This window comes from Chiloscyllium plagiosum, chromosome 1, assembly GCF_004010195.1.
Source record: "Chiloscyllium plagiosum isolate BGI_BamShark_2017 chromosome 1, ASM401019v2, whole genome shotgun sequence".
Lineage (NCBI taxonomy): Eukaryota > Metazoa > Chordata > Chondrichthyes > Orectolobiformes > Hemiscylliidae > Chiloscyllium > Chiloscyllium plagiosum.
In genome coordinates this window covers 110,686,020-110,704,228 of record NC_057710.1, presented here as the reverse complement: position 1 = coordinate 110,704,228, position 18,209 = coordinate 110,686,020, and the positions used below count along the sequence as shown (strand labels likewise).

The 18,209-nt window shown below is 40.2% G+C and overlaps 1 protein-coding gene across 1 annotated transcript in view; it reads right to left on the bottom strand.

The window, feature by feature from the left end:
* The window catches only part of LOC122555010 (Kv channel-interacting protein 4-like), a 356,040-nt gene that overhangs the window by 21,211 nt on the left and 316,620 nt on the right, over window positions 1-18,209 (bottom strand). The window contains exon 3 of the mRNA XM_043700589.1: window positions 16,251-16,320. Within this exon, the coding sequence (XP_043556524.1) occupies window positions 16,251-16,320 (70 nt within the window). The remainder of the gene's footprint in view (window positions 1-16,250; window positions 16,321-18,209) is intronic.

Below are 18,209 nucleotides of genomic sequence, written 5' to 3'. Positions count from 1 at the left end.
TTTACATCTGCATGCCAGCCATGCACCATCTTTATCCTCTCTTGTTTGACGAAAAATATATCTGCATTTTGTAGAATTTGGATAAGTGGTGGCTTGGCAAGTTCATTCTTATTTACCTTCTGAACATGATCTCTGCTGGTGACGGCAACTCTCTATATAAAGGTGTAACATATTCCACAGCACAGACCATTTGCTCAATGAGACCTTTTGGAATAATGTAATGATGTCACAAGTCTTATATCTCAGCTGTCACACATTTCCTTAAAAGTTCTGCCTGGATATTGCAGCCACTGCCTAAAATAATATTTTCAGATGCACCAAATAGACTAAATATCACACTCAATATATCTGCTATGGAAGCACTGACACTGTTCATTGTCTGTCTGAAACTTGGAAATTTGAAAAAATAATCAGTGTAAGATGATGTCATTTCCTTTCACAGTACATAGATCAGTTACGATCTTGTACCAAGGAATAGATGGAATCATGAGTGCATAAAGGTTGTTTTGATTTACTCAGTGAGTGTGGGCATTGCTAACTGTGCCCTGCATTATTGCCCATCACTCAATGCTTTTGGTAAGGTGGCAGTAAGTTGCTTTCTTAAACTGCTGGAGTCCACTTTCTGTGGATACACCAAAACTTCTATCAGGGAACTCCAAGATTTTATCCCAGCAATACTGAAGGAATAACGATATATTTCCAAGTTAAGATAATGAGTGACTTGGAGGGGTATTTTCAGAAGGTGTTGTTCTGATGGGTCTGCTGTCTTTGTCCTTCTAGGTGGCAGTGGTCATAGGCTTGAACGGTGCTGTTGGAGGTACCTTGGTGAATTTCTGTGGTACATCTATTTTCTCCATGTTACTGTGGTCAGTGGCTCAGGTTTGCCTCACACATCCTCACTAAGTGTTTAAAATCACTGTTAATCCCTGGCCCAGAGACTATATCAAGTGCTAGTCACCAACTCCTTGCCCATATGCCCCTGGTGTAGTTCCAACATTATGATCTGGCAGATAGCTTCAGACACAGTCCTTGTTTTCCTTTGAAGATGACCCTGGTCACCATTTGAAAGGAAGAATGTGATTGCACTGGAGGGAGTGCAGTGGAGATTCCTTTTAGACGTGGGAGTCATTCTTTTGCAAGGGATGTTGTCAGAGTTTAATCATTGTGTTACCTCGGGGAGAGGGGGGGGGGCATCCTGCTTATGCCATTCACTTCTACTCTGTGGTGTTGTGTCCTCCAGCTGATGTGTTCCCTTGATGCAAAAGCTGTACATTTTGTTGCCTTGACCCCGACCTCACTGATGTTGGCAAGTTCAGTGGTGTCAGCCCTGGCCCAGTGCACCCAAGCACTTGCATCCAGATGTACCAGCCCATGCAGTTTTATAACCTAAATCTGTCCCAGTCTCCTTATCCTGGGAAAAACTGCCCTGAATTTTAAAAATAAAATCATTCTCAAGATGTAAGTGATAATGGTATGGTCATATTTATTGGCCATCCTAACTGTCCTAGAATCTGGATGTAGGTTTGCTCGCTGAGCTGGAAGGATCATTTTCAGATGTTTCATCACCATACTAGGTAACATCATCAGTGAGCCTCCGAATGAAGCTTCATCCGAAGGTTCACTGATGGTGTTACCTAGTATGGTGATGAAACATCTGAAAATGAACCTTCTAGCTCAGCGAGCAAACCTACATCCAGAACCTCAACCTGAGCTACAAATCTTCTCAAAATCCACTGTCCTAGAATCTGTCAGGTGCTTTGTCTTCTTGATCTGCTGCACTCTTTCAGGTGTCTGATTATTTGTGGTACATGGGAATGCCAACATTGAAGTATGCCATTATGTGTCAAAGGACAATAAACCTTTAAGTAGTTAAAATCTATATTTTATTTTCTAAACAATAATCACTCTTTCTGTTTAGTACATTTAAGCAAGAATTCATGCAAACAATAAGATGTTAGAAACACTCAAGAATTGTAGTAGCACCATCTGCAACCTCAAGCTAACGGGTTTAATGGGTCTTGATACAGGTCAGTGGATTTGGATTTTTAAATTACCTGTTGAGCTGGCTTCAGGGTAGTCAGTAGAACATTGGGAACCCAGAATCCGAGGTTTTACCATAAATTATTAACCACATTGCCTGTGATTGCATAACTGAGGGCAGAGCAAGCCGTAACCTTGAAGTACTAGGATTTAGTACAAAATTACATCCACTGAGGCACCATATAAAATAAACCATCTGTTCAAATTCAGTTCCACTTAGACCACAATTATATGCTTTCACCTCGAATATGAAAAAAATTGTTTCTGTTTTCATTCTGAAATGTTACTCAGCCTTTCTCTGCTACTCCTCGTCCTGAAACAGTGATATGGCAATATGGTGCTGTCTTGTTCAAGTAACCATCCTTCATAACCAATTGAACTAAACTGTTTCAGCAACGATTTTAAATCATGGTGATTTGTGGCTATTGCCACATCAAGTGTCTTGAATGGCTCTTTAGCAGACTCATATAGAGCAGGTGAACTATAACAATTTGCAGTGGTGCAACAGCCTTATTTGGTCACTCACTGTGCACATCAATTTCTAAACTCCAAAGTCTGCATTGCATATGCATCTGTTATGCCACAAACTGGTGTTAAGCAAAGGCAGAGTTATTGCATCAGCTTGTTCCAGATTGTCTCGGATACTGAGGCTGCTTCCAAAACCTGCTATTGAGATGAGACGAGATGACCAGAGCAGAGTGTAGATGTTCTTAATCTGTTCAGGCATAAGTCTGCAGTAAGGTAAGATATAAACCCAGGCTATTGGTCCTATTTACTACCACTGCATCACAACAGCCTGAGATGAGCAGATTATAACCAGTCTAGCTATAGAAAGCCTAATAATGTCTATGGTTGCCAATACAATTGATTGGAATTGAAACCTTAGAGATAGAAAAGGGAAAATTAATCTTAGAGGCACCAAGGTCCATTACAATGCAAATGATGGAGGTCAACTTACAGAGCACAGGCCAAGGACCTTTTTTGGTTATGTTAATCAGAATAAGATTTCATACAGAGAGCCATTTGGGCAATCTGATCCCCATTTCTGTTCTATTTAATTTATTTTGAGTTTTCTTACAACTATAATATCGCCATATCTGTTTCTTAAATGCTGCCAAACCAGATCCATGAGCTAACTGAAAGATACAGAAGTATATGGTTATTGAATCTTACAGTCCTTCTGACACTGCGTCCAGGCCAGTCCTCTCAGTAGCCAGAATAATGTTATCAGCATTTGACTCCAAAAGCACATTGAGAACTGCCTCAGAGTGAACAGGCACTAGCCATGGATGGGTTTTACCAGTGCTTTGCTGATTGGCTGCAAGGATCAGAGGGCTTTATAACATGATGTTGGAAAGTATCAGGAAGGGGAACACGCCATCTTAGTGCTGGCATAGCTTGTGAAGGTCTGTAGGAATGTCAGCAATATGACTAAAGGTAATCCTGGAAATGCAATCATTACATCAGCATTGGGAGAGATCGCCAGCAAGTGGGAAACCTTGTTGGGTCTGCCAATGGACTCATGAAGGGAATTCTTCTTTATGGTTAATCTATAACCCACAGAGGGCACTTGACTTTTCAAACTTCTGCCACATATAGGGGTGTGTGTGTGTGTGTTTTTCCAAGGGTCAGCACTTCACACTGCTTTGCATTGTGCACCATCTTTAATGTTGTTGTCCATTTCACCATCATGATCTAATACTTTAACAGGTAATTGCAAATTTTTTAATGATTCTCATTACATCCAAATGTGATGTGCTCATAAAGACTGTATAATGTAATGGAGCCAAAGCTGACATTTGGAGCAATCACTGTTAAACTATGCCCTGGAGAGATTTCTTAGTTAACCAATAAAGTTCTAACAGGAGAAGGTAAATGCAGGAAGGATGTTCCTAATGACTGGGGAGCCCAGACCCATGGATGTGGGGCAGGTTACTTAGGACTGAGATGAGGAGAAATTTCTTCATCCAGACATTGGTGAGCCTGTGGCGTTCTCTGCCACGAAAAGCGGTTGAGGACAAACATTGAATGTTTTCAAGAAGAAGTTAAAGGGATGAAAGACAATGGGGAGAATGTAGAAAGAGGGTACTAAGTTGGAATATCACCCATGATCAGATTGAATGGCCAAATGGCCTCCTCCTGATCTATTTTCTATGTTTATAAAACTTCAATCACCATCACCACCTTTGCATCCAGTCACTGACCCAATCTTTTGTCCATTCTTTGACTTTCCCCTTAATTCTGTGGGCTTCCATCTTCTTATTAAGACTCCTTTCTGGCATTTTGTCAAATGTCTTCCATAAGGCACAGATACAGCATCTATTGCACCATCTCAATCATTTAGTTACTCAACTCATGCAATTCATATTTTTGCCATGGTTTCTGCCTCTTCATCACAATTCCCACTGAGTCTTTGATAGGCTCAAACCTTTTCCAAGCAAGTATCAACAAGAAACCCAAAGAACAGAAACAAATTGGTGGAAAAAAGCAGGTCTGGCAGTATCTGTGGAGAGAAAGTAGAGGTAATGTTTTGGGTCCAGAGGTGATTAAGTTCCTACTTTTGTTTCCCCCCTTTGGGGAAAGTCAAAATTTGATTGAAGTTGCATTTTTGGGTCTTTGCTGTCTTTAGCTCTCTTCTTATTTGGTTGACCTGTTAAACATCTCCTGACCCTTGCCCCTCAGGCTGCCAAGTAAAAGCCAAGGCTCTTGTGATGTCACTGAGACACAACATGCTCATGTGCAAAAAAAAGAGATAAGATTAAAAGAAAACAATGGATCAGCTTATTCTAGACTGAAAAGATGTCTGATGATTTTAATTGTTAGTGAGATCAGGTTAAAATTGTCCCCTTTTCCACTTGTGTTTCATAGACTCAGAGAATGTGACAAAAGAAGATTACAAAAGAAATGATAAACTATCAACGTAGAAGACTGGATCATTGCTAGTCCAGTGGTAGATTCTTTATTCCACAGCTCAGCAGGGAAGTGGATATTCTGATTTCTGGTGCTTTAGGGAAGGATTTATGATGTGGACTTTTAAGAATCTATAGAAGGGAGGGTAATGATTTAACCTTTGTTAATCTAACAGGGACAAGCCATGATATCAACTTATTAAGGCCCTCATGGGAAATCAGCTGTGTCAAAAAATTTAAAAGCTTGTAAATACCATATTTCTCATCAATCTCAGTTCATAACAATCAATCTGTAATCTTCCTTTTGTCATTGAAGAACTTTTATCGAATCTGATCTGCAACAATCCAACAGGAAAGAGTTTGTGTATGAGATCTTGGTTTAGTTCCTCTCTAATGCCCTTAAACATATTCTGGCTTTGCAGATTTATGGTCACATTTCCTGTAATTTATGCTTGGATCTCTTGAATTAGAATATCAGATGCTTCCACACCACTTGAATTGGTCATACTAAAGTCAGAAACAATACCACTTTAGCAATGAGGCATCCTCAAATTCCCTGCAAACTTTTGCATGGACGAACACACCATTCCCCTTCAATATTTACTCCATTGTCAATGCAATTTGACTGCCCTGATTTTGTCCTAATCTGATTTTAACCGAAGCATTTGTCAATTGAATCTCTTCGCAACGGTGCTCCATTGCCTTGTGATTCCTATTGACCTGTTCTCCAACATCTTCAATTTCATATTTACAGTTTTCATCCTGAAGACATCAGCCACAGAAATGGTATAGTACTCCACGAATAGTACTAATTTTATCCATACATCTATAAAGCAGCTTTGAATTATAGCATAGATACTGCCCATTGTGTCCATCTCAGCTATTTGTATACGCAACTCGTTGGATCCACTCTGCAGCCCTGCTAAATCTTTCCCTTCAAATAACTATCCACAGTCCTTTTAAAAGTCATGACTGAACCTGGCCTCCACTGCTCTTAGAGACAAAAAATACTGCAGATGCTGGAATCCAAAGTAGACAGGTAGGAGGCTGGAAGAACACAGCAGGCCAGGAAATAAGGACGTAGAGAGCCAGGAAATAAGGACGTAGAGAAGACGATGTTTCGGGTGTAACCCTTCTTCAGGATTGGGGATGGATGTAGGAGGCGGGTGCGGAGGGAGTGGAGGGGCTGGGAAAGGAGTCAGGTTATTTGAAATTGGGGAACTCAATGTTGAGTCCTCCGGGTTGTAGGCTGACCAGACGGAAGCACAACATCATCATTCGCTATGACATTTTGCTGTTGCTTGTGTTACCACAATCTTTAAATTAATGCCCATTGGATCTCGTTCCTTCATCCATTGGAAATAGTGGCTCCCTACCTATTCTGTACAGAATCTTTATGGTTCTGAAAACCTCTAACAAATCTCTTCCTAAACTGCCCTTCTCCAAGGATACAATCTCACCTTCTGTTTATCCATGTGACTAAAACCCCTCATTACGGGAATCATTTTCTCGAATCTGCATCATTCTCTCATGCCTTCACATCTTACCTAAACTTTGGGCACAGTACTCAAGTTGGAGTTGAATCAATATGTTATAGAGCTTTATCAAAATATCTTTACTTTTAAATTCCTTGTCTTTACTTATAAATCCCAGGATCCTACATGCTTTATTAACCACTTTCTCAGATATCCCTGCACATATCTGCACCAATGCTGAATGCTGTTTAGAACTGCACGCTTTATTTCATATTGCTCATCATCATTGTTCCTACAAAATGGCATTTTTCCCAGCATTAAATTTCATCTTGTTCATACATTCCTCTACTCTGTGCTCTCTCAAAGGTTATCACTAACCAGCTCACAGTTCACAAGGCTTCTGTTTTATGTCATCCTGCAAATATTGATATTTGCCCTTTCCAGTATACCCAAGTCTATTTTGTTAAAATATAATCAAGCAAAACAGTGCTCCTAACACTGACATCCTCTGAACTCCACTGTATACCTTTCTCCAAACTGAAAACCAACGGTTCACCAGAATTCTGTTACTTAACAGGCTCTAACGTTGTTGTTAAGCCGATAATGTGACACTGTACCAAATGCTTTCTGGAACATCAAATAGATCATATTAATCTCATCAAACATCTATTACCTTATATAAAAAGGCTCTAAGTAATTAAACATTTTTTTTTCTTAACAAATCTATTCTGGCTTTCCAAAATTAATCTACATTTGTGCATGTAATTGTAATTTTGTTTTTAATTATCATTTCTAAATGCTTTCTCATCACTGAGGTTATTCTTCACTGGCCTATTGTTATTGGGCGTATCTATACACCCCACTTCTGAACAAGATGTAACATATTCAGTTCTCTGGTTTCATCTCTGGTTCTGAGGTGGATTGGAAAATTATGACCTCTTCAATTCCTACAACTTTCTTTTCTCAGTATATTGATGTATCTCTTCTATTTGTACTGAATTTTCAATTGTAAGTATGAACAGTCTACAGAATACTTCCTCTTGAATGTTTAGATCATCCAGTGTTTCAATCACCTTCTTCACTATGACTTGGGTAGTACCTTCTTTGAGAAAAAGAAATGCCAAATATTCATAATTAATTTATCCGTACCTCTTATCTTGATGGGTAAACCCTCTGTTAAGTTCATAATTGGCTCCACTTAACTTTTTACTATGTTCTTACTATTTCAATTCCATTTGGTGTTAAACTGCCAGTCTCTTCTCATTTGTTTCTTCATTGTCCTATCCCTGTCCAGTTCGTCTACATTTAGGCTGCTTCTCAATCATATCCATCTCACCTGTCATTTGCACCATTCTATGGCTTCATTTTACTAATTAATTCTTTCTTCAGGAAAGCTCTATATAAGTTCTATATTTTTTGTCTTTCTTTTACTCCAACTGCAAATGCACCTTTATTGTATCCAAACTATCTCCTTTTTAAAAGGCAGTGGATTGATAATCAATACTGTAACACAACAATCTTTGACTGCAGTTAATCTGGACTATCTGTATCACTTCAGTGAAGTTGGCTTTACCCAGATTTATAGTTTTGCTCCTTGTCATTTCCATTACTATTCTAACCTTGTGATTTCATGATCACTGTCTCCTAAATGTACCCCGAATAAAGTTTGATTCACTCTCCACCATTAGGTCCAGCAATTCCCCTTTCCTTATTGGAATAGCAATGTACCAATGTAGAACATTCTCCAGAGCACAGTCTAGAAACTCTTACACCTTGTTACCCCTTACACTACTACTATCTCAGTCTATATTTGAATAAATAAAACCTACAATTACAATAACTTTATAATTTTTACACTTCTATGGAACTTGCTTGTAAAGTTATTCTTCCATACCTTTGCTACTCATTGTTGACCTTTAAAATATACTCAGCTTTATAATGGTAACTCTCTGTTTCTTAGTTCTAACTCAAACAGATTCCAACCTTGAACCCTTTAAGAAAATCTGTCTCCAGCACTATAAAGTTCTCATTTATTTCCTTTCTGGTCTTTCCTGAATACCATGTATTGAGGTATATGTTGAACATGGTCCTGTCTTTTTTGAGCCAGGACTCCATTATTCTCACAATATTATGTTTCCATGTGACTTTCTGCACTTGCAGCTCAGCAACCACTTTTCTTTAACTACATTCATTCCATACGTAATTTAGGCCTTATTACATTTTCTCTTATACTGATCCCACCTACTACCTTACGATTTCCTGCTCTGGTCATTTACTTCTCTCTTAATTCTCTGCATTTGGGTTTTACTCTCTAAATCGCCTCTTGATTCCTTCAACTTTGCTGAATTCTTGTAAATCTTCTCCGGATACACTAGTAAATCAGCCCTCAAGGACATTGATTCTGGTTCTGTTCAGGTGCAACCTCCCTGACCTGAAAAGTTCCTAGCTCACCCAAACCAGATCCAAATGTCCCAGGAAACTAAAGCCTGGTGTTGTTTTCCTATTTTCATAGAGCATCTTAACCCATATTGTTGTTTTTGTGAGTCTGTTGTTTTGTCAGATTTTGGGATTTAAGATGGACCAAACACATTGCTTAACAAATACGAATTTTAAAGAAGTGATTTTGAAGTTTGAAGTTACTAACTTCAGCTTCTGTTTATTTTCAAAGTTCACTTACTGACAAAAAGTTAAGCCACACTTAAATTAGCTCCACGCTAACCTTTATGCATTGTTGAGGACTATTTTATGTGTGGAATTATATTGAAACAGCACGTATTGAAGTTGTCCATTGAATTCACCAAATAAATTATCAAACAATATTCATCTTGAGTGAATATTTTCCCTTCCTGGCTTAATCCATTTACAAACGTAAATTAATAATTATAAACTCACCACATTGTCATAGCAGAGAGTACTGGCATTTGAATCAAAAGGTGAGCATTTAAATTCCACTCCTACTCCAAGATTCTGATCACTTAATTCAGGCTGACATTTCAGTGCAGTTATGAGGAGAGCTGCACCGTCAGAAAGGCAATTTCTTTGGCTGTTATGTTAAACTGACACACCAGTTATTAATGGAGGTGGCCACAAAAGATCTCAGATTAATATTTATTGGAGAAAAACATGAGTAATCTCCCTAGGGTCTTAGCTAAGAATGAATCCCTCAACAGACATCCCTAAAAAAAGACATATGTTGTCACTATATAATTTTAGTTAGTGAGAACTTGCTCAAGTTCAAGAAGGCATATGATATGCTTGCTTTCATTGGTTGGAACATGGAGTATAAAAATGAGCAAGTCACGTTGCAGATGTTTAGAAATTTTTAGGCCACTTTTAGGATATTGTATACAATTCTTGTCGCCACACTACAAGGAGGATGTGAAGGCTTTGGAGAGGATACAGAAACTGCTCACTCTGATGTTGCCTCATTTGGAGATTATTAGCTATGAGGAGAATGTTAAAGGATGAGAGGTGACCTGATAGAAGTTTACAAAATTATGAGAAGCAGGATAGAATGGATAGTCAGAGATTATTTTCCACGGTAGAAATGTCAATTAACAGTGACTAAAGGTAAAAGGGGTATGTTTAAAAATGTAAGAGGCACGTTTTTAACAGAGGATGGTAAGTGCTTAGAATGCACTATCAGAGGAGGTGGTGGTAGAAGCAGGTACAATAGCAATGTTTAACAGGCATCTTGACAGATACATGAATAGGCTGGCAATAGAGGTACATGGATGGCACAGAGGCAAATGGTTTCTAGTTTAGAAAGGCATCATGTGGCGATGCAGTCTTGGTGTGCTCAAGGGCCTGTTCCTGTGCTGTACTGTTCTTTGTCCTTATCTTGCTAATGTCATGCTCTGAGGGCATGAAGAGAATTCCCAAAGAAAACTACATTCTCTTCCAGACTTCTGTGTTTAAACTTTGTTTATTTTAGAAATAACAATTTTGCTTTACTCATAAAATGGTCCAAGTCATTGATCATATATCTGGAAGATTCTGAATCCCGTCTTGTGGAGATAGTCCAGCGAAAGCTGACATAAAGGACTTGGAAACAAGCTGTAACCCTCTAAATCATCTCTGGACAAAAAAAAAAGTATTTGGATCCTTTATGCTAAACTAGGACCTAATGCTTTTCCGATGACCTCATACCCTCACATTGGAAGTTCTGGGGAAGGTAAAGCTTCATGATTAGTTTTAACTAACGTAACATTTGGTTCACTGAGATTGACCATTGACATCCGAGGTGCCTGAAACACAAACAGAAAACTCAGTAGCTCTGGTGGCATCCATGGAGAGGTAAACTGAATCAATATTCTAAGTTTAGCGACCATTCCTCAGAACAGGAAGTGATGGTGGGGGTCAAGGTTGTAGAGGAAGGAAGTCAGATTCATGGAGACAATGCCAAGCGGGAGATAGAAAAAAAGGAGCAGGTAAAGGGATGGCTGGTGATAAACTGAGAGAGACATAAATGCTGAGTGGCTGTTACCAGGATAAACCTTACAGAACAGGACCTGAAGGCCTGGGTAACAAACACGGGGAGGGTATTCACACACTGAAATAGTTAAACTCAACGCTGAGTCCTGAGGACTATAAGGCACCTAGGTGGAGGATGGGGAGGGAGGGGAGAGTTGGGGTTCCTCCAGCTTGTATTGAGCTGCATTGAATCACTACAGCAAGCTTGACACAAGAATTTTCCCATAGGAACATGGTGATTTACTGAAGTGGCAGCAACTGGAAGCCGGGGATCATTTTAACAAACAGAGCAAAGGTGTTCTGCAAAATGGGTACCGAGTCTACATTTTGTCTCTCTAACATAGAGGAGATCACACTGAGAACAGCAAATACATAGACTGAACTGAAGTGCAGGTAAATAGCCGCTTCATCTTGAAGATATGTCTAAGGCCTTGGATAGGGAGGAGGTAAACAGATCAGTGTTACACCTTCTGAAATTTCATGAGAAGGTGTCATGGGGGTGTGGGAAGTTTTGGGAGTGGAGAAAGAATGGACCAGCGTGTCCCTAAGGAAAGGGTCCCTGTAGAATACTGACAATGGAGTGCAGGGGAACATGGGGTCTGGTGGTGGCATCCCACTCGATGTGGTAGAACTGGCAGCCTAAGATCCATTGGATATAGAGGCTGGTGGTATGGAAAGTGAGGTCAAGGGGGTCCCTATCACTATTGCAGGGCAGAGGTTTGAGGAAATGGGTCAGACACAGCTTATGGCCCTGTGATTCTCAGTTGAAGAAAAAGGTGGACGTTTCTGAGGCCTCTATTTCCCCTTCCCATTGATGTATTCATGTAGGTGTTTCTTGAATGCTGCTGCTGTATCTGCTTCCACCACTTCCTCTGGCAACATGTTCCAGGCACTCACCACCCTTTATGTAAAAAGCGTGCCTTGCACATCTCTTTTAAACATCCCCCCCTTGCATCTTGAATACGTGTCCTCTAGTAATTGACTCCTCCATGCTGGGAAAAAGCCTCTTTGTTTCCACTCTATCTATGCCACTTACAATCTTATAAATTTCTATCAGGTCTCCCCTCAACTTTTTGCGTTCCAGTGAAAATAAATCCAGTCTATCCAGCCTTTGTTCAAAGCTAAAATCCCCCATACCAGGCAACATCTTGGAAAAACTTTTCTCTACACTGTCCAAAGTATCCTCATCTTTCTGGTAGTGGAGTGACCAGAACAGTACGTAATATTCCAAGTGTGGCCTAACTAATGTTTTATAAAACTGCAGCATAACTTATCTATCCTTCTAATCAATGCCCCTGCCAAGGAAGGCAAGCATGCCATATTACTATCTGTCACCTTCAGTGATCTGGGGTAAAGGTAGCTGGGAAAGTGATAGGTAGATGCAGGGGGCTAGTGATGATGATAGGTTGGAGTGGAGGGTGGACCGGATAGGTGGGAAGGAAGATGGACAGGTAGGATGGTTCAAGAGGGCAGTGCCAAGTTGGAGAGTTAGATCTGGGATGAGGTAGGGAGAGGGGAGATAATGAAGCTGATGAAATCAATGTTGATGCTGTGTGGCTGGAGGATCCCAAGGCGGAAGATGAGGCATTATTCCTCCAGGTGTCAGGTGGCTTGGTTTTGGTGATGGAGGAGACTGCGGTCTTGCATGTCCCCACCCCCTCCCATTTATCTCTGAGGCTCCTTCCCCTTCCTCCCACATACCCAAAGCAGAGCTTATGCCTGAAATGTCAAATCTCCTGTTCCTTGGATGCTGCCTAACCGGCTGTGATTTTCCAGCACCACACTTTTTGACTCTGATCTCCAGCATCTGCAGTCCTCACTTTCCCCACTTCAGTGGTCTCAATAACTTGATTGAGTTTTTTGAGGAGTTGATGAAGATGATTGATGAGGGAAAAGCAGTTGATGTTGTCTACATGGACTTCAGTAAAGCTTTTAACACGGTCCCTCATGGCAGACTGGTACAAAAGGTGAAGGCACATGGTATCAAGAGTGAGCTGGCAAGATGGATACAGAACTGGTTTAATCATAGAAGACAGGGGTAGCAGAGGAAGGATGTTTTTGGAATGGAGTGCTGTAACTAGTGGTGTTCCACAGGGATCAGTATGGGACCTCTGCTGTTCGTGATCTACATAAATGATTTGGAGGAAAACATAGATGGTTTCATTAGTACATTTGTAGACGATACAAAGTTTAGTGTGCTGTGGATAGTGAGGAGATTGTCAGAGGATACAATAAGATATGAACAGTTGGAGTATGGGCAGAAAAATGGGGCAGATGGAATTTATTCCAGACAAATAAGAGGTATGCATTTTGGAAAGTCAGATACAGGTGGAAATTATACAGGGAGTGACAGAACCCTTAGGAGTCTTGATATGCAGAGAGATCTAGGTGTGCAGGTCCACAGACCACTGAACGTGGTGAAAGTGAGGACTGCAGATGCTGGAGATCAGAGTCAAAAAGTGTGGTGCTGGAAAAGCACAGTTGGTCAGGCAACATCCAAGGAACAGGAGAATTGACATTTCGGGCATAAGCCCTTCATCAGGAATGTGGGGGAAGGGGGAGGGGGCTCAGAGATAAATAGGAGGGGGGTGCTGACATGTAAGTCCTGGGTCTCCTCCACCGTCAAATCCTAGCCACTTGACGCCTGGAGGAAGAATGCCTCATCTTCCGCGTTGGGACCCCCCAACTACACGGCATGAGTCTTGACCATGCTGTCTATCGCTAATCAGTCCTTTTGCTTCTATATGCACATAGATCTTGTCCCTGAGAATCTTTTTAATAATTTCTCTACCACTGACGTGAGGCTCACAGGCCGGTAATTTCCTTGATTATCCACGTTACCCTTTTTAAACAATGGGATAACATTGGCTATTATCCAGTCCTCTGGGACCTCAACCGTGGCCAAAGAGGATACAAGATGTCTGTCCATGATGTCAATCTCTCCAGTGCAATCACATTTCTCCTTTAATGTGGGTTCCAGAACTGCATACAATAATCTCAGTGCATACAATAACCTAACTGCATTGCATACAATAATCTCAGTGCATACAATAACCTAACTGCATACAATAATCTCAGTGCATACAATATTCTAACCAACATTTTATATAGTTTCAGCATAAGACCATAAGACATAGGAGCGGAAGTAAGGCCATTCGGCCCATCGAGTCCACTCCGCCATTCAATCATGGCTGATGGGCATTTCAACTCCACTTACCTGCATTCTCCCCGTAGCCCTTAATTCCTTGTGACATCAAGAATTTAAGGGCTATGGGGAGAATGCAGGTAAGTGGAGTTGAAATGCCCATCAGCCATGATTGAATGGCGGAGTGGACTCGATGGGCCGAATGGCCTTACTTCCACTCCTATGTCTTATGGTCTTATGGTAGCCAATGCTTCTGTAGAACTATACCTCACCAAAAAGCCAAACACCTGCAAGAATGGAAGATAGAAAATCGGTAGACTTTAAAAGAAACTTGGGAGACTATGTAGACATAAAAGACACAATCCACCATTATTCTGCAAATGGATTAAACATGCTGGGCTGGGAAACTGATGGGTCTCTGCAGCCCATTTACTTTTCATTCAGCAAATAGACTACCTACTCACCAGGTACCCGCTCTGATTCCATGTTGAGAATTCTTGGCATCTACTTATTTGGCAAATATAGGAAGATAAATTGAATATTAATGAGGTGAGTATTGACATTAATACAGTATTTCAAAAGCTTTAATTCCCCTTAATTGCAAATTTACTGCTGCCTAGTAAGAAACTTGTCCTGCCATTCAGCAGACGCATAAAAGGTGTGACTATTTGCTCCCAATATTGAGGTAGACAGGCCAATTTCCCATGTGACTCTGCTACAGACTTCACCATGGCCCACATCATTTGGGACCCAATTCAATGATAAATCCAGGAGAAACTTCTTTCTCATAGAGGGGCTAGAATTGGAACTTTACTACTACGTGAAGTGGTTGAAATGAGTATGGAGATTTGTTTACTGGGAAGTTGAATTAAGTATATGAGGGAGATTCCAACAGGTTTGTCAGGCACGGCCTCCCCTTACTAAATCCATGTTGACTTGTTCTAATCCGACCCTGCTCTTCCAAGAATTTAGAAACCTCATCCTTAGTGATGGATTCTAGAAGTTTACCAACAACCGAGGTTAGGCTAATTGGCCTATAATTTTCCATCTTTTGCCTTGATCCTTTCTTGAAAAAGGGGGTTACAACAGCGATCTTCCAATCATCCGGGACTTTCCCCGACTCCGGTGACTTTTGAAAGATGTCAACCAACGCCTCCGCTATTTCCTCAGCCACAACATCCTGCTCTTGAATTTTCTTAACGACTTTATCTAACTGTGTTACAACATTAACAGACTAGTCCCTCTGATCCTCAGTGTTTCCCGGGGTTAATCAAATATTTTCTTACCTTATTTGTTTTGCCCAAGAGCATCATCTTGCATTTATCTGGAAATTATGATTGGACATTGACCTCCAGGAAGTTGCAACTCCAGTGAATTGATTTTTAATATCTTTGGATTTATCAACGTTTGTAGTTTGTAATCCATTCCCTTCTCATGTTCCTTAATTTCCCAAGGGCTTCGGGTGTGGATAGAATTGCAAAGTAATTCCCTCAGTTTAAATGTTTTGTTAATAGATGCTATCTTTGAATTCAACTTAATAGTTTTCACTAAACAAAAAAAGAGTCCAAAGAACTGCGGATGCTTGAAATCCAAAACTAAAGTAGAAAAACCTGAAAAAACTCAGCAAGTCTGGCAGCATTGTGGAGAGAAAGCAGAGCTAATGTTTTAGGTCCAGTGACCCTTCTTCAGAACTGAAAAGAGCCACAGGACCCAAAATGTTAACTCTGTTCTTTCTCCACAAATGTTGCCAGACCTGCTGAGTTTTTTTTTCAGGTATTCCTGTAATGTTTTTCGCTTTTCCAAAATTGGAAGCTGAAAACTGGAGGTGGGTAACACCCTTTAGCCTATCTCAGGAAGGGATGGGAGTGAAAAGACATAAGTGAGTTCTGAAAAAGAGTCATACTGAACTCGAAATGTTAACTCTGTTTTTCTCTCCTTAGATGCTGTCAGACCTGGTGAGTTTCTCCAGCATTCTCTGTTTGTTTAACTCAAACAATGTTTTGCTGTTTCTGTGTAACGAGGGCAAAGCAATCACAATTCAAGTCATCGTCATTCTCCCTTTGTCTTTGATACTGGAGTTACTGTGCCTCAAAGAGTTCTTCACATTCTGTGAAGCACTTTGCGACATCTTGGTTTCATGGAATGTGCTATAAAAATGCAAGTTCTTTCTTATACTGATTACACCAATTTTCATGTAAAACTTCTCACCTCCTTGGGGAAAAAACTGTGCGTAAATCTCTTTGAATGTCTCTTCATTAACTATGCCACTGGGACATTCCTGTGGTTAAGCAGAAACAAAACACAATGAATAAATCCTTTATACTTAAACAAGTATATTTTATATTTATCTGTACATTAACTTCACAGCCACAATAAATGATGTACTATTTACGTCAATAAAATAATATGAGGGATTACACATAATTTGATGCTGTGATTTTTAAAACTTCAATTTTAATTTTATAGTCTGACATTAGGATTAGGCACATACTTAAATATTCATTTTGTTCCTGTGCAATGGTGCATTGTGCTCCTCTTCAAATTAATAGCAACAAATAGTTACTGGTTTGACAAATTGTGAAATTAACCACCATGGCTGCAAGCAAGACAAATATTCTCGGTAAGGCTAAAATATATTGTGCAAACAAATTGCAATTATCTAATGAGTGCAAACACTGAGAGCTCTATTATGTCAAGCACATTTTCTGCTTCAGGACTTTGACTGGCATTTTGAGACAATGTGCAAATAACTTGGAGGAACTGCATTGGATTGCCTCCGGGAACATTATGCATGAACCAAAAATTGTGTTGATAATTAGACTTCAGATAATCAATTATTAACCACAGTAGATGTTTAGACACTAGGCAGCTTAATTGTCCTAATATCAAAGCAGAAGGTGATTAGAAATTGTGAAAATGTCCAGAACAAACAAATTGAAAAACACCACTTTAAACTTACTGCAAGCTACTGTGATTAAAAACAGTATTGTTTGTATTCCTCATTATGTCACAACAGTCAATTTCTAATGAAAGGTCAATGACCTGAAATATTTTCCTTTCCTGTAAACAGATGCTGCTGACCTCTTGATTACTTCCAGCATTTTCTGTTTTTTTTTAATTTTTACACATCCAGCAGCCCAATATATTGTTTTGGAATCAATTTGAGATAGCCTTGTTTTGATGATGTTTTACATTGGCACTACAGAAAAAAGAACGTAATTATGTGAAAGTGAACTTTACAGTTATCAATTTTCTGGTGGTATTCTCTGCTTCGGAGGCATCTTGAAATGGTAGAGAGACTGGTGTGACAGCTTTGGGAATACCTCCGTTATGAGAATATTCTCACCTTTCTGTGCTAGTGGTAGTGTTCCAGGGAAGCTTAATGCAAACTGGATGAACAGCACCTCATCTTTCAGTTAGGTACTGAGAGAGTCATAGACTCATAAAGATGTACAGCACAGAAACAGACCCTTCGGTCCAACTCCTCCATGCCGACCAGATATCCCAACCCAATCCAGTCCCAACTGCCAGCACCCAGCCCATATCCCTCCAAACCCTTCCTATTCATATACCCGTCCATAATCCTTTTAAATGTTGCAATTGTACCAGCCTCCACCAATTCCTCTGGCAGCTCATTCCATATATGTACCACCCTCTGTGTGAAAAAGTTGCCACTTAGGTCTCTTTTATATCTTTCCTAAACCTATGCCCTCCAGTTCAGGACTCCCCGATCCCACGGAAAAGACTTTGTCAATTTATCCTATCCATGTCTCTCATGATTTTGTAAACCTCTATAAGGTCAGTCCGCAGCCTCTGACGCTCCAGGGAAAACAGCCCCAGCCTGTTCAGCCTCTCCTTATAGCTCAAATCCTCCAACCCTGGCAACATCCTTGTAAATCTTTTCTGAACCCTTTCAAGTTTCACAACATCTTTCCGATAGGAAGGAGACCAGAATTGCACGCAATATTCCAACAGTGGCCTAACCAATGTCCTGTACAGCTGCAACATGACCTCCCAACTCCTGTACTCAATACTCTGACCAATAAACGAAAGCATACCAAACGCCTTCTTCACTATCCTATCTACCTGCGACTCCACTTTCAAGGAGCTATGAACCTGCACTCCAAGGTCTCTTTGTTCAGCAACACTCCCTAGGACCTTACCATT